Genomic DNA, 27,534 nt, shown 5'->3' with positions numbered 1-27,534 from the left:
CAGGCAATGGGTCCAGTGTATGACTTGGGGTGTGGACTGTTATTTTTCACAGTGAGAAAAAAAAGAAAGGATAGGACAGACAAAATGGACATTATTCCCAACTCCTGTTCAGGAATCTGAGTGATGAAATGGAAAAATAAGCTTATAAAGCTCTTCTAAATCCCCTTCTCTCAATCAGTTGATGTTCAAATATGGAACCTGGGCTGGTAGACCAGCTGGACTTGGGCAACATAAAGGCACACTGTTTAAAATAACATCCACATATTACTGCAAAAAATGGGAGGATCAGGCTCTGCTTTCCAACTGATAGTTTACTTTTTCCTATTTTATGCACTTGTATAAGTTTAGAGCAGGGGTGTCCAAACTGCGGCCCGCGGGCCAACTGCGGCCCATGATCCAGTTGTTAATTAGCCCACAGCAAATTCCAAAAATATGTTTAGTTTACTTAAATAAACCAGGTGAGGCAATACGTACTTCACCTCGAGTGAGTGGCCCGGCTGTTTGTGTATTTTACCGCATAGGGCCCTTGGTGAAAAACGTTGAAACAAGTTTGGACACCCCTGGTTTAGAGGATGTCAGAACTGCACGATCAGTCACCACAGAGCATCTGCTCGGTATAAAAACTTTTCGTTTAGGGAAATCCATTCCGTTGACCTCTGGGAAGAAATGTACTGAGTTGGATGGTGCCAACACAGAATGGCAGCTTAGGCTTCTTTATTTTGATCCTCTCAATTACGACCCCACAGAAACATGTGGTATATCATGAAGATGGGGAATATCTTCTATTTTTAAGTCCAGCTGCTTTTTAAAAATTATTATTTTACAAGATTATTTTTGCTTCCCAAATCTTTCCTCTGAGGCATAAAATTAATGTTAGGAAGCTGGCAGTTTCCATGCCCCATGCCGGAGGCATACACAGGGTTTCTTTCTGTTTGGGGACTACCAGGGTTGTTGATTTCTGGAACACTTGAGCCTCTGGCACCACTGGACCCCCTCAGCCTCTTTGGCCATCATCAGGGCTGAGATCTCTGTATTCCAGAACAACGCAGCCAACCTGAAGGAGTTGCATCATGAGAATGAAAGGCCATCCCTTTAGCTCTGGCTCTCCATCATCTGAGGGAAGTGGAGGGGGCAAGTAGGAGCAAACCTTTGAGTCATCAAATCATCACTGGAGAGGACGGTAAAGCAAGCCTGCAGGCTGCCTGGGTGGCCTTGTTGTGAGAAGCAAAATGGCTTCTCTAAAGTATGGACTTCCTGTTTATGATCTAAAGTAGATGCCTTGGAAATTATTTATCTGGCAGTGAAAGGCAGTTGCTTATTACAAATTACCCAGGTTTAGGTTTCCTACTTGATTATTCACACCAAGTCAGGCTTTAAAAGTCGGCCAAACTAGACTGGAATGTGTACATTTCAACAGATCAGAAATTACAAAATGCTTCTGCCACTTAACTGACAGTGCTAGACCCAAGCACTCCACTGGCATAAATATTTTTCAGGGTCCTTTGCATTTTAACAATAACAGAGACTGGTCAGAACCAAGACGTGATTACAGTTTCTAACATCGATGGAATTACATTATCTACCTTAGTTACAAATCAATTTACATAGTTTTGCTCCATTTTCTATGCATTTTTGTCTTTTAAATCATCTTTTACAAGATGCATATTTTTAAAAAATTCTCAAAAGACAAACGCTAGAAGAACAAGTCTGGTGACTTGTGTTTCCGTCGGTTACTTCTGGGAAGTGGAGGGATCACCATGGACTTTGAGTGGGGTGGCCAGCCATTTCCATGGGTCATCTTCTCCCACGTGCTCAGGGATGGGGGCGGTGGGACACTCTCTCTTTTAACATGTTGGCGGAAGGGCACAATTCTTCAGCTCTTTAGGGCCTGTGAAAACAAAGAGAAAGGTGACTGTCACTTCTTTTATGGGCTCTATGAATAGTCATCCTGTGAGTCATGTTTCTATTGTCCTGTTTTCTAAGTCTTCCAGTTCTGGAACCTGGTGCTCTTCCTTCCCACTCATTCTTCCTCCATGCCTGGTCCTCGTACAGCCAGGGTCAGATTCCCAGGCATTTCCAAACACATAAATCTGTGACTGTATTGTCACTTGTGTCCCTCAACCCCACAGTTGTGTAACATTTGTCCTCTCCCCACTCCCCCTACCCCCCAATCCTGTATCATCTCCCCAACAGAAATAATAAAAAGTTTTCCTCTGGCTGTGAATCTGAGTGTCCTGAATTCTTAGGAAGCTTTAATAAAGAGAAAGAATCCCTTCCCCTTATCAATAGCAAATGCTCTTCTGGAAACCTCCCACCTCTGATGATTGGGAGCAGGGTGACTAAGAGGTATCAAGTTCATTCTTGATTTGGGTTTTCTCTCAAGTTCAGTTAGTTGGAAAATGAAGACAAGAAGTCAAATTTAGTCAGACCTCAGTGGGAGTCAACCAAAGGACCACCTCCAGCTCTGACTCTTTTCTCGGAAACGTGTAAGGATCAAGTAGACACTTGTCCTTCTGGGGAAACTTCTGCTGTAGTACTTATGGAGGTAGGGCACTTCTGACCACGACCTTCATTGAGAGGTTTCCATTAGTTCAAAGGTTGGAGCCCTACAGTGACCACCTGTATTTACCTATCACATGGGTGTAAGTTATTTACTTACGAGTACCTTCCTGACATTTTCCGTACAACCACAGTGATGATCCCACCAATGAATCCAACGGCTAGTAAGACTCCAACTATGATTCCAGCCAGGGTCCCTGTCGCCAAGCCATCTGAATGAGAGGGAGAAAAGGCATGAGCCCCAGATAAACAATACACCCGCAACAATACAATGTGTCATTTATACACAATGCCACTGCCCCACTCTAGATAACAAATAATGTTCCATGTTGCTTCTCCTGTATCTAGTGAAAATTGTCTTAGGAGAGGAGAAACTTTGGGCTATTCTAATCCCATCTTATGAATAGAAAAATTTCTGGGTCTCAGGATCCACCAAGCACACCATTCACATGGGTGGCTTCACTGTTAATTATTGGGTAGCGTTTGTGTACAGCTATTAAATTTGCCCCCATTTTCGTTCCTAGTAACAAATTATGATATGACATCATTCTCCATAGTTGTCATTAAGTGAATAGACTCATTTGTGGTTTGCTTATTTTCAAATGCAGGCAATTCCATTTTCTCTCTTAAAAGATGTTTGAAACCTGTTCTCGGAAGGGTCTGTATTCTGCTCTTGTTGACTACAATCCAGGAAAGAATGTAATTCATCACAAAGGTTAGGTTCAAAGAAATTTTTTTTAATCCCCAAAGAATATTTTGATACCAAAATCTAGCTTACCTTTCTCAACTGTTGTCTGTGTGTCCTCTGTAAAGAGATATAATGATATAGAATTATTAGGATTTAATAACTATAATTTAACAATTGGCAAAAGATGAATTTACCCTAAGTGGAAAGTAGCAAAACACAACCAAAGAGGATAATTTTTGAAATAAATTGGATCAGGGGATTTTTACGCAAGCTTTGACATGATCCTGTCTTGAAAACTATTATTATTGAATTTATGAAAGCTTCTTCACGCCTATGCGTCCATAGTACTTTTGTGTACATTGCTTTTCTCTCATCTACTTTAGAGAGCAGGAAGCTGCTCCCAGAGAGGTGCTAAATAAATGATCAAAAAGTTTTAGATCTTAGAGTAGCAAAAGAACCCAAGGCTGATGATTCTTGGATCATGGAAAACACACTGAGATATGAGGTCTATTTTGAAGGGTTTTCATTTTGAGAGCCTTATACTCTAGTTTTAGAAGATGTGGCCAAGACTGGGATCTGTTTTGTGATATTAATTCCCTGCTTTTTCTTTAGTAGCAAAATCCACATCTCACCAGGAAGCAATATGACCAGCTCAGTTTAATGAGAGATTACACTCTTTGTGTTCATGCCATTGTTGTTTTAGCATTTCTATCTACAGCCAAACCTAGTCCAATAATTACGATGTGAATATTTTCATTTACCTATCACCTGGGTAGAAGGGATTCGCTCACAAGTACCTTGCTGTAGGTGAGTAACACAATTGTTTGCTTCTTTCAGATAATTTTACATAATTCCTATTTAAAAATAAAGGTTTTTTTGTTTTGTTTTGTTTCTCCCAACAACAGAGTCCCTAACTCCTCTGAGTGGTGTTTGTTTATCTAGTTTGCAGATGAAGAAAAAGTCAAGGTGCCTTGAGTAATGACAAGATAGAGAGAAGTAAGTAAATCAGGTCCTTCCCTAGAACCCTAGCTCACAACTAGCAGACCACCACAGATATACAATAGCTTTCTTACATAATCAAAGGTCAAACCAGCCAACCATCACCTACAAGATGTTTGCTTTTTTGAATGGTTGGGTTTGGGAGATGCCATCCTCTTTGCACCAAGGATCTCTTCAGAAAGACACCTTTCCAAGATGGCTCCAGGGCAGGGGTCCCCAAACCCAACTCTCCCTGCATGAGCTGAACCCATGGCTCTGGAGCATTTACACGGAGCTGATGGTGCCATCCCACCATAAAAAAGCGGCTGGAAGAATGCTGGATCTGAGTCCTGCCCAGAACAAAGGTGTCATCGAATCAACTCCCAAAATGTCATCCCTGGCTGCCAACTACACAAAGAAACAGGTCAATCATTTGCTTACCACGTTTTACCCTGGTGGCTGCCAGTTCCAGCTTTACATCACATACCACCATCACCACCAATGAATGACACCATTGGTTAGAAAACACCAAAAATAAAGTTTATAGAAGATTCCTTACTAAATTAGACCTCATTAGTCCTGTACTCCAGAGCTCCCTCCCAATTAATTATATGATTGTGATCATAAAATATGTCATCCATGAGAACATCATCGAACCTGGGCGTTTCATGGGAAAGACCTGCTGCCCTAATAAAATTACCTCTTAAACAACCCGAGTGCTTCTAATTATATATTAACTCACATACGAAATTTTCTTGGGATGTCTGAAGTAGGAATATGCTATAAGTCACACTTTTTGTGACAGGGTGGGGCAGGGGCCAGAACAGGAGAGTAACCATGGGTATTTTCAGGCAAGTGAATTTTTTTTCCTGCTGCTGATTAGCTGTCAACTCATCTTACAAATGATCAATTCTTCTCCAAAAATTTGAAATGCTTTCTAATGATCAATTACAATGATGATTCTTTCCTAGCGTAGCCCTATTTGGTTTTCTCTGGTATTTAAATGTTAACCACTTTTTTTTTTTAGCATTTTGGAGTGACCTTTAGGCTTTATTTTCAACGCATTTGATGAAGCTTTTTTTTTCCTACTGTGATGAAATACACATAACATTTACTATTTTCACCATTTTTGTGTACAATTAAGTACATTCATACCGTTGTGCGATCGTCACCACCAGCCATCTGCAGAACCCTTCCATCTCGAAAGACTGACATTTTATAGCGGTTAAACAGTAACTCCCCATGCCCTCTTCCCACCAACCCCTGGCAACCGCTCTTCTACTTTCTGTCTCCATAATTTTACCACTCACCTAAGTGGATTCATACAACATTTGGCTTTTGGTGACTGGATTATTCCATTTAGTATAATATCCTCAAAGTTTATCTATGTTGTGGCATGCATCAGAATTCTCTTCCTTTTAAAGGCTGAAAAATATTCCATTGTATGCATATACCCTTTTTTTTTTTTAATTAAAGTTCATTGGGGTGACTACTGTTATTAGGTTGGTGCAAAAGTATTTGCAGTTTTTGCAATTATTTTTAACCTTCTAAACCACAATTACTTTTGCACCCACCTAAATAGCAAAGTTACACAGATTTTAGGTTTATCCATCCATTTGTCAATGAATTCCACATTTCAGCTGTTGTGAATAATGCTGCTATGAACATGGGTGTACAAATGTAAAGGTTTAAAGTCTCAGAAGTGCTATAGAGTCTGTAAAACCAAATTGGCTTTTGGGTCTGGGAATGTATATTGACAATAAAAAATAACTTTCTAGGTGTTCAGATGTGCAAATTGGTTTGAGGGGCCCCTGCGTTAAGCAAGGTCTCTGTATTTACTTTCATTTAAAGGTAGAAATACCTGTCAAGATAAAATGATTTATATGAAATTGCTCAAGTGAGCAGGCACTCATTGCAGTTATTGAAGGATTAGTTCCTTTCCTCTGCCATCCTTATCTGCTACAAATTAGGGCTTATTTTTTTTAAAATCCCAAACAACTGAGTTTCTCTTAGGAAAGCTCTAGAAATACAAAGCTATCTCTTTGTATTGCTGAGTTGTAATGGCAATGATCTTTCCTCGTGCTTATCAGGGAGGGTTTAAACCTCATAATAATGGTGAAGACCCAAAGTCTTCCTTCACAGTTTCTCTCCAAGGTGTTCTATTCACACTGCAGCAGGTGCCAACTATGAACCACAATTACAACCCCAAATCCTGGCAAGACTGTTTTAGAAAAAGATTCTTGCTCCATATGTACAGACACGAACTCAATATGTAATGGTAAATATTAGTACAGAATCAATTAAGATTTACATTGGTTGGCTGAGTTTTACGGCCTAGGGTGTCAACACAAAGTTCTTAGTGTAGCATCATCTTAGGGTCAGCAACATGACACCAGGAGCTACTTAATTTGCCCTTGTGGGGGCATTATCACTAGTTGCCATTCAAGGTAGAAAGCTGTGTCCAGCAACCCAAGAAATGGAAGTTGATTTAGCAACCTAAGACATTGAATTGTGAACCCACCACATAAAGCTCGGTTCAGAATTTGCTCGTGCATTCCACTATGCATTGATTATTATATTTGTTCATAGTTTACGGAACACGCTGATTATGCAAAAAAAGAGATCAATCCCTATGGGGTGACCTGTTTTCTTACCCATGGAGTGACTCGTGGCCACATACGAGGTTGTGGTGCTCTGGCTCTCTTCTCGGGCATGGACTGTACTTTCTGGAGTTGACTGATCATCTCTATAAATGGCTGTGCTCTTTGTACTTGTGGGCACCTGTTGGAGATGCAAATGAGGCAAAACAGAAATAGAACAGAATGTTTTAAAATATATCCTCTACCTTACAACAGAAAAGAATTTCTTTAAGCTGGCATAAATACATAAAATATATGACGACATACATTTAAAGTGGAAATAAGAAAACAAACAACAACAGGGGGAACAAGAATAAAACCAAGTCTCCTCCAGAAATGAATGCCAAATGGGTGTTAATTCTTTACTTCCATGGGTCTTAATTCTTGCTGACTTCCTGGGGTCTTAATTCTTCAAAAAATACCAGATCACTTAGCTTTAATTCTTTCTCTCCCTTGAAGTTGAATGGCACTTTTTCCCTGCAACATTTACTGGGTACATATTATGTTGTATCACCCTTCAATGCCCACCCTCTACTAATGAAAATAATAGGCTAGACTTTATTGAGAGCTTATTATGTGCCAGCCCATTTAAACACCTCATTTACCACACATACACACACACACACACACACCCCATACATGAAGTAGATCCCATTATTAGTCCTGTAGTATGAACAAGGCTTAGAGATTAGGTAATGTGACCAAACTCACATAGCCAACGAATGACAGAACAAGACTTGGGATTGGTTCTGTGGACTCCAAAGTTTATGCCTGAGTAACATTCAACAAATATGCCAATGAGCACAGACAACAAAAGCAAAACTAGATCAATAGGATATCAAACTTAAAAACTTTATGCATTAAAAGACACAAATTAACAAAGTGAAAAGGCGGGGACGGGGTTGGTTGATGAGGATAAATGGGATCCAATATATGGTGATGGAAGGAGAACTGACTCTTGGTGGTGAATACACAATGTGATATATAGATGAGGTATTACAGAATTGCACACCTGAAGCCTATGTCACTTTACTAATCATTGTCACTCCAATAAACTTTCATTAAAAAACCAAAAGCAAAGTGAAAAGGCAACCTACGGAATATGAGAAAGTATTTGCAAATCATATACCTGATAAGGATATAAAGAACTTCTAGAACTCAACAACAAAAAAATCAAATAACCTGATTTAAAAATGGGCAAAGGACTTGCCTAGACATTTATCCAAAGATAATATACAATGGCTAACAAGGAGATGAAAATTCTCAATATCACAAATCATCAGAGAAATGCAAATCGGCACCACAATGAGAGTATTCCCGTTAGGAAGGCTACTATCAAAAGAACAGAAAATAGGGCGGCCGGATGGCTCAGTTGGTTAGAGCGCGAGCTCTCAACAACAAGGTTGCCGGTTCAATTCACACATGGGATCATGGGCTGTGCCCCCTGCAACTAAAGACTGAAAACGGCAACTGGACTTGGAGCTGAGCTGCGCCCTCCACAACTAGATTGAAGGACGACTTGGAGCTGATGGGCCCTGGAGAAACACACTGTTCCCCAATATTCTCCAATAAAAAAAAATTAAAAATTTAAAAAATGTAAAAAATTACAAAAAAAAAAGAACAGGAAATAATGTGTTGGCAAGGATGTGGAGAAATTGGAACCATTGTGCACTGTTGGTGGGACTCTAAAATGGTGTAACCGCTAGGGAAAACAGGACAGAGTTTCCTAAAAAAAAAATAAATTAAAAATAGAATTACCGTATGGTACAACAATCCCACTTCTGAGTATAGACCCCAAAGAACTGAAAGCAAGGTTTTGAAGAGATGGTGCACACTCATGTTCATATCAGCACTATTCACACTAGCCAAAAGTTGGAAGCAACCCAAGTATAAATCAACATTGAATGAATAAACAAAAACGGTATATCCACCCATACAATGGAATATTATTCAACCTTAAAAAAGAAGGAAATCCTGTCACACGCGACAACATGGATGAACCTTGAGGACATTATGCTAAGTGAAATAAACCAGTCACCAAAAGACAAATACTGTATGAGTCCACTTATATGGAGTACTTAGAGTAGTCAAAATCATAGAGATAAAAAGTAAAGTTGTTGTTTAACGGGTGTGGAAATTCAGATTAAACAAGATATAAACACTCTGGAGATCTATTTCACAACAAGATGAATATACTTACCACCACCAAACTGTACAATTAAAAGTCGTTAAGATGGTAAATTTTATGTTATGTGCTCATGAGTATCTACTGAGTGCTTGGCATGGTTCCAAACCCTGGGAATATACTAGAACAGAGGTTGGCACACTTCTCTGTAGAGGGCCAAATGGTAAATATTTTCATCTTTGTAGGCCATTTGGTCTCTATTGCAACTAACTATTCAATTCTGCTTTTATAGTATGAAAGCAGCCTCAGATAATTCTCAATTGAATAGGCATTGCTGTGTTCCAATAAAACTTTATTTGCAAAAACAGGTGGTGGGCCAAAGGTGGTGGGTAGTTTGCTGACCTCAGGTCTAGAAAGTAACTCCTGAGGGGAAAAGAGGGTGGAAGGGACAGGAATACTTTAGACCTCTTTGAGATGACATTTGTTCCTGAGACTCACGAGAAAAAGTCAGCCATGTAAAGATCTGGGGAGTGTTCTAAGCACAGGAAACAAAAACCTAAGTTGGAATAAGTTCAAAGGTCAGAAGGGTCAACATGGCTGAAATAGAGAAAGTGAGGGGAGCTGCGGTGCAATGAGGTTAGAGAGGCAGGCAGGAGCCTCTGTTCCATGTTACTAACTAAATTATAAACTCAAGGGTGGAGAGTGTGCCTTGTATATTTCCTCAATGCCTCCCAGAGCCTGGCATCCTGTTTTGACCATGGCAGGTGCTTAAGACACATTACGAATTAATTAAAATTCATTAGGTTAAGAATGTGTCAGTTGAGACTCCACATAGTCTATACCAGCACGGTCTGTGGATGGGCTCTAGTCTGTGTTTATTGCTAGTCTACAAAAAGGCAAGAGACTGTGAACACATATTCAGAAACTTTTATAGCAATAATGGTGCTGCAAGATCCAAGACTTTTCCTGTATTGAAAACTGGGCTGTAATAGATTGGACATCTATAAACCTACTTCCTTACTAGTTTGAGAACCCTGGTGTACACTCTCAAATCACCTGCAATCAGCACACCAGCTACCTGCTAGTTGGATGGAACTGGGAAGTAGCTTTTGTTGCAAACCATGTACCAATTCTACGTATGGTGGCTTCTGCTGAATGAATATTATATATATATGCATATATATATGTATATATATATGCATATATATATATCCGTGCATGTAATTGTGTGCCTACAAAACAAATTCCTTTCTTCCTGGGACACTCACCACAGCTGTCAAGCCAGTAGACCAATAGGGCTCTTTACTGGCATGTGGGGTCACCACGTCATCTTCCACACCTCGGGTCACCAGGACATCTTCCACACCTGGAGTCGTGATGTCATCTTCCGGCAGGACCGTGATGGCTAAAAAAGAAAGACTGAGTCAGGGCTTTTGGTGCAAGTAGTGCGGACAGAACTAACTGGCTGGGTACAATAAGATAATTTTTTTCCTATTTGTTTTGGGGACATTTTGGGGGGGGCCACCTTTCTTGCTTACCACAAACCATTCTCCTTGCTGTACCTCTGGCACATATGATGGCCTGGTTGTCTCCATTGCCAAAGAAAGGAAGATGCAAACACAAAAAGGGGAAGGACCCAGCCTCCCTGTATTCCACTGAGACAGGTTGAACAGAGGGATATATACCTTCCTTTTGCAGTAATGAACCAGATTCTTCCTGGTGTCATTTCATACAATCAATTAATGTATCTGGTTAATAGAATATCATTTAGACCTGGAAAAATTCTAAGATAGAGTCACCTTGAAAGACTTCCATAAATACCAATTTGCAGGCTCTATCTCAAACCTTCTGAATCAGACTGTCCAAAAGCAGGGTCTCCATCTTTTCAAAATCACGCTTGCTCTCCATTTAATTTTGAGACTGCGGTGTACCTGAGTGATTAGCACCTCTGGCTTTGACCACAGACCTCAGGGATCACATAGAGTTCAACCTCTTATTTTACAGTTGGGTCAACATCTACAGGGGAAGGTCAGTAATAGATTTAAGGCTGCCGGAGACAACTAACAACGCTTAGTACATCAAGAGCTATACTAACAAGAGACCTCACTGGCCCTGGCCCTGGCTTTACTACATTAACATTGGCTGAATGACCCTGCTATGCCAAGGAAAAAGGTTTCCAGAGGAGCAGGGGATGGCTAGGGTGGGGAAGCAGGTGGAATTCCACGACCGGGCAGAGAACAGATCACCAACAGCGTCCTCTTCTTCCATCTCTGTCACAATGATCTGAACTAATCATGACCATGCCAGAGCAGCATCTCAACTCACCAAATAAACGTTTTCACAATTTAAAAGTCTGACTCATTGGCCACAGGCTGCCTCCCCAGACTCAGAGTGGCTCTGGAAATTCCATGACTACATACAATTGCAAAATAAGGGAGCACGCACATCCCAGGAGCCAGCACATCCCAGGAGCCAGCGGGAGGAGGTGCTCGGGGGCTGCTCTGGGTCATTAGAGCAGAGGTTTGTATCACAGAGCTGCAGTCAGCAGCCTGTCCTTGCCTTAAGATACCGTATTTCTCCCTAAGCTTAGACGGCCCAGCCAAAGGCACAGCTAATAAATATTTGATCACAACTTCTTTGCTGATACACAGAGGGAGAAAGCCTCTAAAATCTGTGTATTCTCTTTGTATCTAGAGACCTAATCCAGTGCTGCCATTCAATGGCTTTGGATGAACCTCTTAAGTACATGCATCTATTTTTCGGTCTGGGTGGCGAAAGGCTTTCACCAGTTAGCAATAACTGAATACCTCAGTGAAGGCAAATGGTTGGCCACCCCTCCTGGCTATTTGCCGGGGTGGGGGTGGGGGTAGTGATTGGCTCCCACAGGGATTTATGACTCTGGTGGAGGCAAATGTGGAATGCATTTATTGAGCTCAAGGGGGAAATACCCCATTGCGGGGCAAGTAGTCCTAATTTAAAAAGAAAAAAAAAAACATTAAAAAAAAAACCCCTAAGCATATCATTTTCTTTTCTTCCTCCCCTCTTTGAACTCAGTGAACAAATTATCGATTTTAAAACATTTTCTGGGACTGTTCAGCAAAATCACTTACTACAGGGCATCCTCTGACTTGAAAAAAACAAAACAAAACCACCCTTGCTTAAAAAGAAAACAAAACACAAAAACAAAAAACACAAGTACTGAATGAAGTTGGTTTGAATTCTTTCATAGAAAGTTCAGTTCATTGAAAGCGTAACTTGATAAAAATTCCTTCTGGTTCTTTTCTACTCTTGGTCCACAGAGCCAAGTACTAAAATCGCTCTGAATAGACAAAGGGCGTTTTATGAATGACACCCATGATTAAGATGCATGTCCTTTGTCTCACTGCCCAGGCATTCTTTTTGCTCCATGGGAAAGTTGATCTTTAACAAGAGATACTCAATTGTCCCTCTTATTATTTTGGCCAAAGGCTTTCCTGGGTGAAGAGTTCCTCTAGCCCAGCTGCCGAGTTTCCAGCCAGTATTTGCCATCCTTTTCCCTTGAATGGTGAAATTCAAATCACATATTGATGCCTACACTCTCCAATCCCTTTTGTCTTCCTAAGACGTACGTGTGCGCAGGTGACACGCACAACTGTTTATCTAAGTGCAGTGATGAACCTACAATAACACTGTCAGTTCCGAAGCGCTGTCCCCTCATGCTCACATGAACACATTTTCCTGCCACACCCAGCCTCACCCAGCTGTGTGTCAGAACCAATGGAAGTTTCCAAATAAAGTGGCAACCCATCCATTTGCTTTGGAATTTTGTGTGTGTGTGTGTTATTCTTCAGCTAGGCCTAAGTTTATACTACCTCTGAGAAGACGATGTGGATACCTTGATTTTACCTTAAGGTTAAGTTTGAGGACAAACAAAAACTGAAGAGAGGCTTCTTGGTACGAAAGTGCTAATTACGAATAATTTTTATCTTTGCATTAAAGCCTAATGTCGCCAAAGAAATTATTCTAGTTTACATACATTTATGGGATGGCATTTCTTTAAAAAGACTTAAAATTGAGATGCCATGTTAAATCACACTGCTATTATCACTTTATGTAATATGCCACATTCTTGATAAAAATCTTTTGAATAAGCATTTTCAATTTTTCAGTTTTATTTACATTTCTTTTGATTAGTAGTAGTGAGTTGTTCCATCTGTTTGTTGGCTCTTAACAATGTCTTCTTTTGTGAACATTTTTCTCTTACGGTATTCACCTTTTTTTATAGTTTTGTAAGTGTTCTTTATAACCTTAAGAATATAGTCTTTGCAATAAATGCTGCAAACATTTTTTTTCACTAGTTGGCATTTGCCTCCCTTTTGTAAGTGGCAAGTTCTGTCGCTAATCAAACTTAAGCTTCTTTTGTCCCTTTGATGTCACAGTTACCAATCCTACTTTCAAGATTATATAAATATTCACCTATATTTTCCTTATGGTTTTGTGCTTACACTTAATATTTCTATTTGTCTAGTGTTTATTTTGAAGTATATTGTGAAATGGGAATATCATTGGATTTCCCCCAAAAGATCTGGCTGTCATTCCAATAAATCCTCTTTGCCTTAGTGCTTCAAAATCAGCTCTCAGGGAGACAATGTCTTCTTTCTAACACTATGTCACGGTCGTGGAGAAACCTTTCAGCACAAGGAACTGATTAAATGGCCTGAGCACTGCCGACTGCCCCCGGTTATCTACTGCCCTGTCTACATATTCTTTCCAGAACAAATTCCTAAATCCATGCCCCTCACATCAGCTCCTCTTCCTCCCTCACATCAGCTGGTCACTGCCAAGTTAATTAATTCAGTGCCAAGGATGTCGCTAGAATAACATGGGGCACAGAGAACAGGAGGATGAGTGGGGCTCAGAGAACAGAAGTGCCCAGAGGTCTTTCCGAGTTGTAGGCTCTCCTTAACACAGGAGGCACAGCTTTATAACCAGATCCTCTCTCACATTTGTTCAGCCATGGATGGGTCTACATGGTACCTTCTGGCTGACTTTATTTCACAACGGCACCTTGGGCGGCTTGCACTGGCATTATTGTCTCCATTTTTCAGATGAGGAAAGTGAGGTTGACACTCTCCTTGACCAGACTTTAGTTAGGCTCCTCTGAGCCCTTCTCAATGAGGCCACGACCCTGGGCTTCCATGTTCGTCGTTGGATAGTCCAGTTTCAGCAAGAACCCTGCTAAGTCAGTTTAGAGAGACTCTGCCTAACCTTGGTGTCTGATCAAGTTCCCCAACCCCCAACTTTGATGTCCAAGTCCTTGGCCTGCCTTTAGTAGGGATCTGTTAGGCTATTTTTAGCAAGAATCTCCCTATCCTCGGTGTCTCTTCTTAGTTAATTTCTCCATCCACTGGCCCTCGGTTCTGTTCCTTGGCTATAAATCCCCAGCCGTCTTTGTTGCATCCAGAGTTGAGCCCTATCTCTCTCCCCTATTGCAATAGTTTTCCCACTGTTTTAACAAGTGTCAAAGTAATTTTTTCTTTAACAACATCCCAAGTGAAATGATTCCCCAAGTTTGCCTGGTTGGTGAGTCCTCACCAAAACACATCCAGAAGCACGTTTGCACCACCCTGGCAGCTGTGGGCTGCAAAGCCCGCTGCCCCCTCCTGGGTTCTGACATCCTTCCTCTTTGGCCCCCGTCCTCATCCTTTCATAAATTTTAATTCTGGTTGTCAGAAGCAACCGCCTGCTCGGGCATCTTGTTAGAATGCTCCGATCTGCTTAGATACCACAATGTCAATGTCCTTAAATGAGCCCCCTTCTAGGACTAAGCTTTCAGACGTGGCAGATTACAAAGAAGGTGTGATTTGCTTGAGAAAGGTGCACCTCTCTGAGCATCAACTCTCCTGTTGACTATACAAGTTAAGGCAGCAGCAAAGGAAAGTAGGATGTTCCTACGGGATGCTGAGTCCTTTGCTGGGCCTCACCTCATTTTATTAGGACAGCCACAGACGCCCCCTACATAACTTTAGGTACAGAGCCCCTGCCCGTTTCCATCTCTCCGTGAGCAGATGCAGGTCTCCTCTGCTTTACGCCTGCTGACCTGAAGCTTGAAAATTGGACAGCTGGAGAAGCAGCTTCAACCATGTTTTATCTTGAAATGGGAAAGTTGATTTTAAAAAGAAAGAAGTCACAAGCTAAGTTACCCTCGGGGTTTTCAAAGAAAACCTGTGGGGTTACCCAACAGAGTCAGGCCTCTTTCGTGTTGCCTGCTGTTCTCTAGACTATTGAGCTTCGCTAGTGTCTAAATGCACAAATAAGCCTTTGAAATGGTTGACTACAGAGCCCTGGAATGACTTCTGTGGCCACTGAGAACTAGAATCTCTTTTTTTTTTCTTACAATATCCTGGGAAGTTCTGGTTTCCCCCGGTAGGAAAATTAATGAACAATTAATTCTAGCATTCCCCCTCCTTCCAATTACATTTGGGAAGAAGTATTGCTTTCAGAAGGAAGTCAAAACATCTATTTGGGAAACAAAAACATTCACTTCCGTTCCTTTGCCCAGACACAGGCTTTTGCAAATTGTTTTCCTATTATGTCTCAATACTGTGCTCAGAAGCCGGAGAATCAATATACCCCCAAACTGGAGAAAGATGCCAACCCCCAACATTTTCCAGGACTCTGCAGACCACCCACGGTGAGCACCCAGATACTCAGATCTTTGTACAGTCCCGCACCTAAATTCACAACATCCCACATTTAGCTGTTTTCGATGGTGATCCCTTAGTTACCGTGAAGTGGATTTCTGTAACCGGAAGAAAGGTGTTAGGACTCTGTTTTTACTTACCACATCTTTCGAGTTATGCCCTATGTCTTATAGGCTGGCCCATCTCCTCACCTTGTGTAAAAGCCTCTCTATGAAATATTGAAAGCCATTCTCTGACCCAGAGCTGTATGCCGGACCCTCCACTCCTGGCAGACATTAGGTTGTGGTCAATATAATCACTGATGTGGCCAGTGGGCTTCCCCGCCACGCCCACCCTTTTCATGGATCCTGGCACATTGCTTACTGGATCAGAAGTTTGATCATGGAAAAATCTAGGCAACTCCTAGAAGACTTGGCCCTGCCACTCAGTATCCCACAGAAATGGCACATTCATGTTTCCTCCAGGCAGCAAAGTGCCACCTAAAGCCCACACTGTACATACCCCCCAGGACCTGGCACTGGTATTTAGCAGATGTTTACTGAGCAACTGACTGAAAGAGTACCCCTACAGCCAAGTAGGCAATTTCTTTTCAGTTATCCCTTATATTATAAACTTCCCGCCACTGTCCGCTGTGCTTCACCCAAGAGTTGTTAAATGCTTTCCCCTGATGAAAGAGACAGCGTGGCTGAAAACAGAACAATCCACCGCTGAGGACGAACTGGGCTGCCCTGCGGTTTAATTTTTAATGAGTAGCAGTCTGTCTGCTCACTGTCAGGTCCCGTCAGCCCCTGGAGGCCGAGGCCAACGATGAGACTTCATTGCCCACTGGCGGCATCGGGGACGTGTGCCTTTCCCATGAAATTCAAGAGAAACATGTCAAGGCTGAGGAGATCAGATGAGTAGTACGAGTTCCTTGAGAGAAATCAGAATAGTGCTACACGTTCCGATTTGGAGCAGCAAGCACCCCGATTTCAGAGCCGGGTGGTTAATATACAATGGCCCAAGGATGCCTTCCAGGGGGCTGAGGGTGGGGTGGCCCCTCTGACTCACCCCAGCATTCTGCAGGTCCCTGCAGCTGAAGATGGGCAATGAAAGAGAGGCTGAGGACTTCCTTTCATTTCAATAGCAGGGACTCACCCGAGGTCACCAGCCATGGAAGGAACAGGACATACAGTCTATAAAACGACACCAGGCCTCCCGTCCACATCCGTTCTCTCTGCCCTTTGATGGGGGAAAGGGAACGGAGACCTACTGTGGACCCTTTACAAATCTTTGCAATTAATCTCCAGGACCATCCACGAGGCAGATGTTTTAATAATGGCTACTATTTATTGAATTTATAGGAGAATGTGCAAAACGTGGTGCTAAGCACTCCCTTCATCTTTACAAAAGCCTTGCGAACTAATATCCTCCTCCTTTTTGTAGAGGAGGGTGATGAGCCTGAGAGTAAACTGCCCATGTAGCCAGCAGGTGGTGATGCAGACGTTAAACATCAGGCTGTATCAGACCCCAAAAGCCCCGCTCTAATCACCACATTACACAGCCTTTGCACGTACTGGCCACTTTCCCACAGGTCCCACTCACATCCCTCTCTACTCCACATGGAAAGGGCTGGAGTAGAATTGGAGCTGCTCTGATTGTGGGCTTCGGAACACCAAGGTCACATGCAGGTTCATCTTTCAACGCCATCTAAACCCTACCTACTGTTCTACCTGGCCCAGGTCAAATACCTCTTCCTTCAGAGCCCTCCCAAGGGGCCAGGAGAAAGCTATCTCCTCTAAACTCGTCTAGGACTTGACACCTTGGGCATACCCTATTCTCTCCCTGCTGTCATCGAGAGGCTCCTTCAGGGCCACATCCCATTCCGCTTTGTGGTGGGTTTATGGCCCAACCACCAGCACAGTCTCTGAGCGCTGAATGAATGACTAGGTTCCGGGTTCACAGGAACTTACCCAGTCACCCCCAACCACAAACTGGGCTCAGAAGTCCTCAAATGTTCAAACGAGGGGCTGCTGATTACGACCTCAACCAAGATTACTCAACCTGGGGAGACGTTTCCCTCTTGACCAAGAGCAGAATGTTCTCAAAGAGGAAACGAGTTCCCGGTCTTTCAGACTGGCATCAGCACCTCGGGTCTCACGTTTCTAGACCTCGCTGGGGCTGGAGTCCTACATGAAAGGCCACTTCACAGGAAGGATGGCTTAGTACACGAATAACCAAATGACTAAAGCCGGCTTCCTCAGTGCTGCTCCGAGCAGGCATCTCCACGGGGTGGTGGAGTGTTTGGGAAACACACCATCTGCTAGGAAACTGATTCACTCCGGGCCGTCAGCTGAGCAGTCCCTGATGTTGCAAGAGCGAAAAGAGAAGCCCCTTTGGATCTGACCTCACCGTCCACCCATGCAGCTTGCAGACAGCCCAGCTGTGAGCCCAGGAGGATGAGGGCCTGCAGGAATGCGCAGAATGTGCAGTGTTTCCATGAGCTGCCCTTGGCCTTGATCCTGAGCCTGGTTGGAGAGTTTGAAGTGTGCTGTGGTAGATTTTTTTTTTTTTTAATTATGGAACGCTTCACGAATTTGCGTGTCATCCTTGCGCAGGGGCCATGCTAATCTCTGTATCGTTCCAATTTTAGTATATGTGCTGCCGAAGCGAGCACTAGATTTTTAGTCATTGTTCTTAGCCGGGAGGGTCTCTCTGACCCTCCCTGTCATCTTTTTCCCCTTGTTCCAATGAATGGGGAATTCAGGCAGCAAACTTTGTCTCCAGGGCTGATTTCTGATGTCATTTTAGTGGGGCATCTCCCCAGGAACTCATCAGATACACAAATTGGATGTCTTACTATTACTGCAAACTCCGTGTGTCTGTGACAGAGTGCATAAACAGCTGCTCCTTCTCAGCAAACGGGATCCGAACCTCTCACCCTCCCACCTGAGTTCTATCACCCGTCTTCCTGTCATTCCTGCCAAAAGGCTTGGGTCACTGAGTTTCTTCCCTCTTCCTCCTGCCAAATGTTTGCTCTGTACCAACCATGGGTTCTTTTAAAGTGCTGAAGAACACACGGGTCCTGCTCTCTTCTCTAAGGGGCAGGATGTACACAGGTAATTAAAATACAGTGACAAGACAAGCCAAAGCAATCTTGCAAAAGAACAAAGACGGAGGACTCACGCTTCCGGATTTCAACACTTACTACAAAGCTGCTGACCACAAATCAGACTGTGGTCTTGGCCTCAGGACAGACGTATAGGTCAATGGAATAGAATTGCGCATCCAGAAATAAACCCATACATTTATGGGCAATTGATTCTGACAAAGGCACCAAGATAATTTAGTGGGGGAAAGAATCATCTTTTCAATAAATAGTGCTGGGACAACTCAATACCCACATGCAAAAGAATGGAGTTGGATTTCTACGTCACATCACATATAAAAATTAACTCCAAATGAATCAGAGGCCTAAATGGAGGAGCTAAAACTTTGCAACTGTTGGAAGAAAACCTAAGAGTAAATCTTTGTGGCCTTGGATTAAACAATGGCTTCCCAGGTATCACACCAACACTATAGGAAACAAAAAAATAGATAAATTGGACTTTACCAACATTTTTAAAATTTGTGCTTCCGTGGACACTTATCAAGAGATTGGAAAGACAATCCACAGAATGGGAGTAATATTTGCAATTCCTATGTCTGACAAGGGTCTAGGATTCAGAGTATATTTAAAAATTCACCAATAAAAAGACAACCCAATTTTAAAAGCCGAAAAGGAGCCAAGAAGCACATGAAAAGATGTTCAACATCATTAGTCATCAGGGAAACGCAAATCAAAACTACCAATGACAATCCATTTCATATCCATTAGGATGGCTACTATTAAAAATAAACAGAATATAACAAGTGTTGGTAAGATGTAAAGAAACTAGAACACTTTTGCATTGTTGGTGGGAATGTAACATGGTGCATCCGCTTTGGAACACCGCCTGGCAGTTCCTCAAAAAGTTAAACACAGAGTTACCATATGAGCTGGCAATTCTACTCCTAGGTATATACTTGAAAGAAATAAAAATATATATCCACACAAGACTTGTACATGAATATTGGGAGCAGCTTTATTCATAATGGCAAAGGTGAACCTTCTTCTGTAGGCAGTAACAGAAAATGGGAGTGGGGAAGCCAGAAACAAAAAACAGAAAAGGGGCTCTGGGGATAGGCTGCCTACATTTAAGTCTCACCACCGCCATTTACTTGTTCTGTGTCTGTGTGTAAGTTACTGAACCTCTCTGAGCCTCTTTACTCGTCTATAAAACACAAATAGTGCCCACCCTGTAGGTCCGTTGTGCAGATTCAGTGAAGCAAGGCTTGGAAAGTGCTTGGTGCCCGCTAAGCGCTCAGTAAATGGCAGCAGTTATTACATAGTCACGCTATTACCACCATCCACCGAAGTGGAAAACAACCCAAATGTCCATCAACTGGTGAATGGATAAACAAAATGTGGTCTATCCATACAACGGAATATTATTCATCCATAAAAAGGAATGAAATGATGACCTGCTACAACATGGATGAACCTTGAAAACATCATGCTACATGAAAGAAGCCAGACACAAAAAGTCACCTCTTGTAGGAGTCCGTTTATGAGAAATCTCCAGAATAGGTAAATCCATAGAGACCGAAAGAAGATTCATGATTGCCAGGGGACGGGGGAGGGGAGAATGGGAGAAACTGCTAATGGTTTGAGAGTTTGGGGGGACGGGTAATGAAAACATTCTAAGATTGACAGTGGTGACGGTTGTACAACTCTGGATACACTGAAACCCACTGGATTGTTCAATTTCAAGGGGTTAATTTTATGACACGTGAAATGCATATTAATAAAAAAGTTTTCATTAGAGTGATGAGTGTTGTGAGAGATGAATAACAAGAAATCAGGAAATACTGAGCTGCGAGTCTTGCTCTCTCTTATTCCCCCAAATCTGATTTCACGCCCTCTTCTAGTGTCACCACACTCAGTCTCTTTACGTCCTGAATCTCTCCTCCCCCAAAACACTGGTCCCATAAACTAGACTCAATCCCGTATTGTGCCCTCATCATTTTCTTCTGACAACCACTATTCATGGCTTCCCCACTCCCATTTTCTGTTACTGCCTACAGAAGAAGGTTCACCTCTTCCACTAAACATGGTCTCATTCTTCTCTCTGATTTCCTGCCACTTGCCAACTCAACCACCTTGACTCCGACAACCTTCACGGCCAGCCTTCATGGCCCTTACCAGCCCTTGACACCCACACCTCTTCCCACATAAACTCTAGATTGTTCTCAGGCCAGGGAGTCTCTCCTGCCTGCACTGCCCTTCCCTGCCACCCGTCCAACCAACCCCACCCTTTCCACAGCCAAGATCAAGTCCCATCTTCCCCACAAGGCTTTTTTCTGGCTCCCATAGGCCATAGGAATCTCATCTCCAAACTCCTAGCAGCAGATAACCGTATGTGCCGCTCAGGGCATGACATTTTACGCGGCCTCATATGTTCTTTTACGTACTATACACCACACACGCATCTGTCTTGCCTCTCTTTGCGAGCTGTGATCCCACTTTATGCTTCCTCTCTAATTCTTAATAACAAGTTCTTAATAACAAGCACGCTCTGTAAATGCTTAAGGGGCCAGGGACCGGGTTCTTCAATTCGGTGCCTCTGGAGCCATCTAGTTCTTCCATCTGAATGATGTATTTAACAAATAACAAGCAGTGTTGCTCTAAGAGAAGCACTTGAAGAAATCAGCTGGCTGACTGTTCTGGGTGTCCTTGCGGCCTCAACTCTGAGCATAGCTGGTTGTTGTGCTGAATAGTTAGGGACTCTGGGACTGGCTGCCTACATTTAAGTCTCACCACCGCCATTTACTTGCTCTGTGTCTGTGTGTAAGTTACTGAACCTCTCTGAGCCTCTTTACTCGTCTATAAAACACACAAATAGTGCCCACCCTGTAGGTCCGTTGTGCAGATTCAGTGAAGCAAGGCTTGGAAAGTGCTTGGCGCCCGCTAAGCGCTCAGTAAAGGGCAGCAGTTATTACACAGTCACGCTATTACCACCGTCCACCCAGAGTCTAGTTCCCTTAGTTTTACAGATTCAGAATATTAATCTCATTAGGGGAAAATCCAGCTCAGATGAAACTGGTTCACATTGGCCAAACTCACAAGAAAACCAGGAAACCAAATCGTTTAAATAGAACAGGAAATCATTTTTGTCAATGCTTTATACACATAGTTGCGGTCCTGGCATGCCCTTTTCAAGAGTGAAATCACCTGGGATGCTGTTCGGCGTATACAGGACACAGGCAAAGGGTGAGGCCGGTGAGTGGAATCATTTCCAGACTGTGATAGAACAGGCATCTCTGATTCATCCTAAAACCCGCATCTCTGAGGGTTGCTAGATGTGGGGGGTGGGGTGAGGTGTGGGGGTAAAGGGGAAGGTGAGGGGATTAGAAAACAATCAGTAACCACAAGATGGCCACGGGGTTTTGAAAATTAATCTGGGGAACGTAATTTAGTGGTTACCAGAGGGTAAGGGGGTTGGGGGGTGGGAGATGAGGGTCAGGGGGATCAAATATATGGTGATGGAAGGAGAAGTGACTCTGGGTGGTGAACACACAATGTAATTTATAGATGATGTGATACAGAATTGTACACCTGAAATCTATGTAATTTTACTAACAATTGTCACCCCAATAAATTAACAAAAAAAAAAAATTAAAAAAAAAAAAAACCATCACTGAGATCTGAATCCCCACAGCCACCCGATATGACCTCTTGCTTACTAGCTGCAAGCAGGCATAATGTTTGCCTTCCCTCACTTGCAAAGCAGTTACTCAAGGAATGTTTGTTCAGTAAATGCATTCCTTGGAACAGGTCTGACATCACCAAATCCTCGTTCCTTTCCTCGGCCCTTCCAGATTCGAGGCAAACTGACTCCCATCTCCGTTGGGCAGGACACTATTCCTTGGGTCATAGCTTTGGTTAGTATTAGTTGTGGTTTATTCTCCCAGATGGAGACACCTTGATGAATTGCAGGAAATACTCCATTCTCATCAGTCATATGTTTACACACATTCTAGCATGCCCCCCTGCCCTGCTTCCCATCCATACTCTCTGGAACTGGCGTTCCCCTGCCCGCTACCAATGTAACAATGGCAACGATTACCCCAGGGATATTCTCTCTCTACTCACAGAGGTCAGGAGCACATCTTTCTCCGGAAAAGTGATCATCCTTTTGGCAGGTTTGCTGTTTTGGTGTGTACTTTGTTTTCTCCCCTGCGTGAAATTTAGTGTTGCCCTAACAATTTCAGTTTGCAGGTCCTCAGACAGCTAGGTGAATGGGATGACCAGTTTCGCTGGTTTCCTTCTGGACTCAGCTGGATTGACCTCAAAGGAGAAAAAACATCTCCTCCCAAGCGAGGCAAAGGAACGGGAAAGCAGAAGAAAAGGAGAGCCCACCCACACATAGGTAGAAGCTCAAGGGAGCACTCGTCCTGACTGGCCTTCTGTGAGTGGACTGGTTGGTGGGTGCTGGGGTGAGACAGGAGGGAAGGAAAAAGCCAGACACCTTGTCTTCCTGCGCTGGATGACCTTGGCAGCATACCTCTTGTTCCCTAACCTGGCTCCCTCGCCTAGCCCTCAGATAAAATACCTGTTCTCTTTCCTCTCCGAAAGTTTTAAGAAATCAGTAGGGAAAGGATTCAAACTTCCCATCGAGAGCTGTTTTTCTCTCTTGCTCACCCCATGGGAATCCTAAGACGTGTCTCAGTAACTGTTTACTTGGCTTGAAAAGTACCCCCACCTACGTACCGCCATCCCCTCAAACATTGGGTTCTTTTCCAACAAAATGCTCTCACTGGCTATTTCCTTGAGAGGCGTCAGGAACGGCCAGGCGTCCTTGCAGAGCCTGGCAGGATCTTATTCAGATTCCTCAAGGGAGCTTCACAAGAGTAGTCCTAGGTATTTGAGCCTTTCCTCTCTCCATGTCCTCCCCTATAATATTTCCACAAGTTCTAACCTGGTGCGCCTGTTCTTAGCAGCCAGAAATATGACAAATATTCAGATAAGCCAATGGAATTTAAAGCACAGGTCTGTTGCTTTGCTGGTGAAGAATTCAGAGTGCACTTTAGAATGGTAGGTGTGCCTTTCTCAAAAGTACAGGAAAGTCCGCATCTAACATACCAAGCACTCAGGAGATGCTGAATTACCATCTGTGGGATGAATGAATGAATGAATCGTATTGCAATGTACTGTGACAGCTTCATTGTTAAGGACTATTACGGTATGTATTTAACATAAAGGGCTTCTTACATCTCTTAAAAAAATTTTGCTTTCAAGTTTAAGGAGCTTAAAGTGAGGTTAACTTTTAATTTCAAGTTCAACCTTCATTTTGTGGTGGTTGTTATTGTTTCAGGTTTTTGTTTTTCCGGCAGTGGACGGTAGCAAAAAGAGCTTGGGGTTTGGAGTTAGACCCATTTTTAATCTCAACTCTGGCAAAGTCTGAAGATTAAAATAAAATTTAAGGAGTGGTGATGATTACATGAGGTAACTGTGACACACCTGGCGCGTGGCGGGGAAGGGAGCGGGAATAGCTGGGAGGTGACATCCTTCCTACTTGGGCAGACCATCCACGTGATGCCAAGGTTTGGGGTCTTTATCATTCTAGGGAATGGAGTTACTCATGGGCCACTGATTTCAGAGGCCAGAGAAAGAGACCAGGGGCCTGCCGCATACCTCTGCTCAGCCAGGGCTCCTCCTCCCTGTCTGCCATGTCCTGACTTAGCCTTCTCGTGCTGGGATACTTTTTTAAAATGTGCTTTTCTGTATTAAATGCTATTTTGGCTCCTACACACCCGTGTAATGGATAGGCCTCCCTCACGAAGGCTCTAACAGATCTGATCTTTATTAAATGCTTGATCAATGCCTTATGTGCTACACACAGTCTGAGCAACCGATGAAGATTTCAAGGCCTCTGAAACTGGCAAGGGTTTCGGGGAAATCACAGGCAAGTTTGTTTGCCTCATGATTAATCCTGGGTGGATTGATCCCGGAAAAGCACGCACTTGTGGGTTTGCAGCAAGCAGCAGCCTGCAGAATTTCACCAAACAAACGATCTAATGGAGAGGCCCTGAGGTATGTTTTGGATGAAAGTTCAGAGGGAGGGTGGGGCCTGACAATTGAGGAAAATGCCAGATGTGTGGACAACAGAGGGCCTTTGAGTCCACGCACATCCAAAGAGACAACCCACGGGACCAGATTATAAAACTGAGCCAGATTATAACACTAGAGGAGGGAAGCCCAGTGGGAGAGTGGGATCCTGTGAGACGGATCATAAAATTCATCACCATAATTACCCACTGCCCCCCCCCGCCCCCAGCTCCCCAACAAGAGCCGACAATAGCTCAGCTCAATGAAGTTATTCATCCATATGCAAGTTGCCTCACTCATTATCCTCAGACAAAACCCCTCCTGGGCCTCAGCTCCTTGCCAGCAGGCCAGCAAATCAGTGTCCCCACACAGCCATCTCCCCTCACCCCCCACAGCCTAGGGGGCTTCCGTCTTTAGCAGTCCAGTTTCTAGTACCAACCACGGCTGTATTTTCAGACAAGGTTTACCGCTACCTTTTAGGAGTCCCTTTGACACTCAGGAACTGGCTTAAAGATAATTACAGCTAACCCTTCCCCGGTCACAAACAGAGAATGCCGTCTTTGCTCAGCAGGGCTGGGAGGTGGCTCGGTTTGGGGGACCTCCCACACCTCGCCCTGGTGAGCACAAAATGGTGTCATGTGCACTCTGTCTCGCCAAAAAGGAAATGTAACTGAAAGGCAGAGCTGTCTATATCACAGTGGAAAGAGAAGTTCCAAAATAGGGCCACCACGAGAATAGCCCCCCCGGGCCTATAGACAGAGTAGTTCCTTCTCTCCAAAGCAACCAGCCCAGCACTGAGCACACTACTCCCGGTATCTTTTCCCTAGGGCTAAGGATGCTCTCCTTTGTGTGGAAATAAGGAAGCCTAGGTGACGTCTGCTCTTCCCTCAAATCACGCCCTCCAAGGATTTCTCTAACCTGGATCTTCAGTTTGGACCATGTAAGAGTTTACTTTTCAGAGCACAGAGCTCGGCCAGCTCCAACCTCAAAGATCACGCGTTAGCTTACAACTCCTTCAGCCAACATTGAGTGAGCAACTCTGGCACGCAGGACATTGGTTTGTTCCTGGGGATCAAGGCTAAGACACAGCTGTGTCCTTGGGCGCTTATATTCTACGGGGGAAAACAGATAATAAAGACCCAAGAAAAGAAATAAAGTGATGACAAATGTTCACGGATGCCATCCACGCAGTGCGCTCCACAGAAAGACGCAAAGGAATGAGAAGAGGATGAGAGGAAGAAGAGGGCAATGAGATGGAAAGATGTAGGCGACCGGCAGGCAGTGCCCCCAGCATCGGATCTGATACATTTGAAATCTAAGGAGTCACCAGCATTCCTGCAGTAACTCAGATTGTTGGCCAAGTTCGACACACAGCCCCAAAGAGCCACCTTCCATTCGCTTGCGTTACTCAGGAGCCGTCCACTTCAGTCCTGTCCATCCACACTACCCCTCTCTAGGAGGAGACGGGGCCTCTTCCAGCTCATCCCTGTTGGTTGGGTCCTAAGTGTGTTTTATGTGGGTGCACAGGGTGTAAGACCTGGCAGCCCCCAGAGAGAGACCACCACTGCACAGGGGGAACCCTCCCCCCAACCCCAGCACTCCTGAATGTCCCTCCCCATTCCATGGGCCCCATCTCTTCTGAGGCCATGGCATTTCTCCAGTACAGCCCTGTAGGAAAGCCCAGTCCTGCCAGTGGGAAGCCTCCTTGCTCTTATCTGTCACCCTACCTCTTGCGAGCCGAGCAGGGGACAGCAGGAGGTGGGCTGACAGGGAGAGAGGCCCCCTCTGCTCCCCACCCTTGCTGCCTGTAGGGTTCCGGGGCTCCTCCTCGAATCCCGCTCAGCTCTTTCTATGGGACCTGGCACCCGATAAGCCGCTGTCTCTCCTTCTCCTGGGTCCTCCAGACTCGAGTACTCACACACTCCCGGCCCGCCCTCTGCTCCCCCGGGCAACCTCAAATCCCAGACCCGGGCATTTCAGCAAGTCAGGGCTAGCTCACCCCCACCAGCGCCTCGCACCGAGTCTTACTTACCTCCTGCCAGAATTCCCGATGCTCTTCCCAAAACCAACAGCAAAACTGGCACCTTCCACATCTTCTTCCTTAACTTGCTCCCTTGGGGGTCGAGCAGCTCGTTTCTGTGCTGAGGGAAGATGAAAAATCTGCAGACACAGGCCTCTCCTGGCAGAGCGCGAACGTGGGGGCTGGAATGCGGGGAGCAAAAGTCCCAGCGCGGGAGGGGTCCCTAAGCTTCCTTCGCCCGCGGCAGCTGGAGGAGCAAACTTTGCAGTTGGAAACTTTGGGAGTGGAGTCAGCATTTATCTCTCCCGAGGAGGGCGGGAGCGTCCCGCTGTAAGGTGGTCTCAGTCTGGGCTCCCTGGGACCGCCCTCTTGCTCTGTTTGGCCAGCGTGAAAACGATGACCTCAGGCCAGGTTTAAAGTTACAGGGCTGCAGCTGTGGGGGCTGCCAGGACGCGTGAAGGGCCCTGAGCGCTGGCAAAATTGTTTTTACTCTGTTCCCCAACAGGAGGGAAAGGGGGCGCATGCAGTAAGCGATTTATTTTTTAAAAATTTTAAACTTTATTTTATTATTCTGGTTTTTTAAGCGCAAGGCACAAAGCCTAGGTTTTTCTTGTTATGAGAAGTAAACTGTTCCTTGTGTGGCCAGTAATTTTAGAACCAAGCATGGGATTGT

The 27,534-nt window shown here is 44.0% G+C and overlaps 1 protein-coding gene and 1 non-coding gene across 3 annotated transcripts; both read right to left on the bottom strand.

Moving 5' to 3' along the window:
• Positions 1–448: 448 nt before the first annotated feature.
• PDPN (podoplanin) lies at positions 449–27,155 on the bottom strand. 2 transcript variants are annotated; one of them, XM_033113209.1, is made up of 6 exons: positions 26,874–27,155; positions 10,258–10,394; positions 6,880–7,006; positions 3,338–3,364; positions 2,660–2,771; positions 449–1,888 (listed from the first exon to the last, which is right to left on the bottom strand). In XM_033113209.1, the coding sequence occupies exons 1-6, from the start codon at positions 26,932–26,934 to the stop codon at positions 1,882–1,884; spliced, it is 471 nt and encodes a 156-aa protein (XP_032969100.1). In that variant the 5' UTR covers positions 26,935–27,155; the 3' UTR covers positions 449–1,881. The 2 variants fall into 2 exon arrangements, with proteins under 2 accessions (XP_032969100.1, XP_032969102.1); XM_033113211.1 differs by having other exon boundaries at positions 2,666–2,771.
• On the bottom strand, positions 18,225–18,328 carry LOC117027914 (U6 spliceosomal RNA). Its single transcript, XR_004424028.1, has one exon. It is a non-coding gene; the product is annotated as a U6 spliceosomal RNA (small nuclear RNA).
• Positions 27,156–27,534: the final 379 nt, after the last annotated feature.

The sequence above is a fragment of the Rhinolophus ferrumequinum genome, chromosome 9, assembly GCF_004115265.2.
Source record: "Rhinolophus ferrumequinum isolate MPI-CBG mRhiFer1 chromosome 9, mRhiFer1_v1.p, whole genome shotgun sequence".
Taxonomy (NCBI): Eukaryota; Metazoa; Chordata; class Mammalia; order Chiroptera; family Rhinolophidae; genus Rhinolophus; species Rhinolophus ferrumequinum.
Note: the sequence above shows the minus strand (reverse complement) of the source record. Positions and strands in the feature narration are given on the sequence as shown.

Excerpts from the sequence above, each read along its gene's own strand:
- PDPN (XM_033113209.1), bottom strand. The coding sequence starts at position 26,934 with ATGTGGAAGGTGCCAGTTTTGCTGTTGGTTTTGGGAAGAGCATCGGGA. Across the intron at positions 7,007-10,257 it reads CTACTGGCTTGACAGCTGTG|GTGCCCACAAGTACAAAGAG; the intron begins GTGAGTGTCCCA and ends CATCTCCAACAG. Across the intron at positions 2,772-3,337 it reads ACAGACAACAGTTGAGAAAG|ATGGCTTGGCGACAGGGACC; the intron begins GTAAGCTAGATT and ends CCTCTCATTCAG.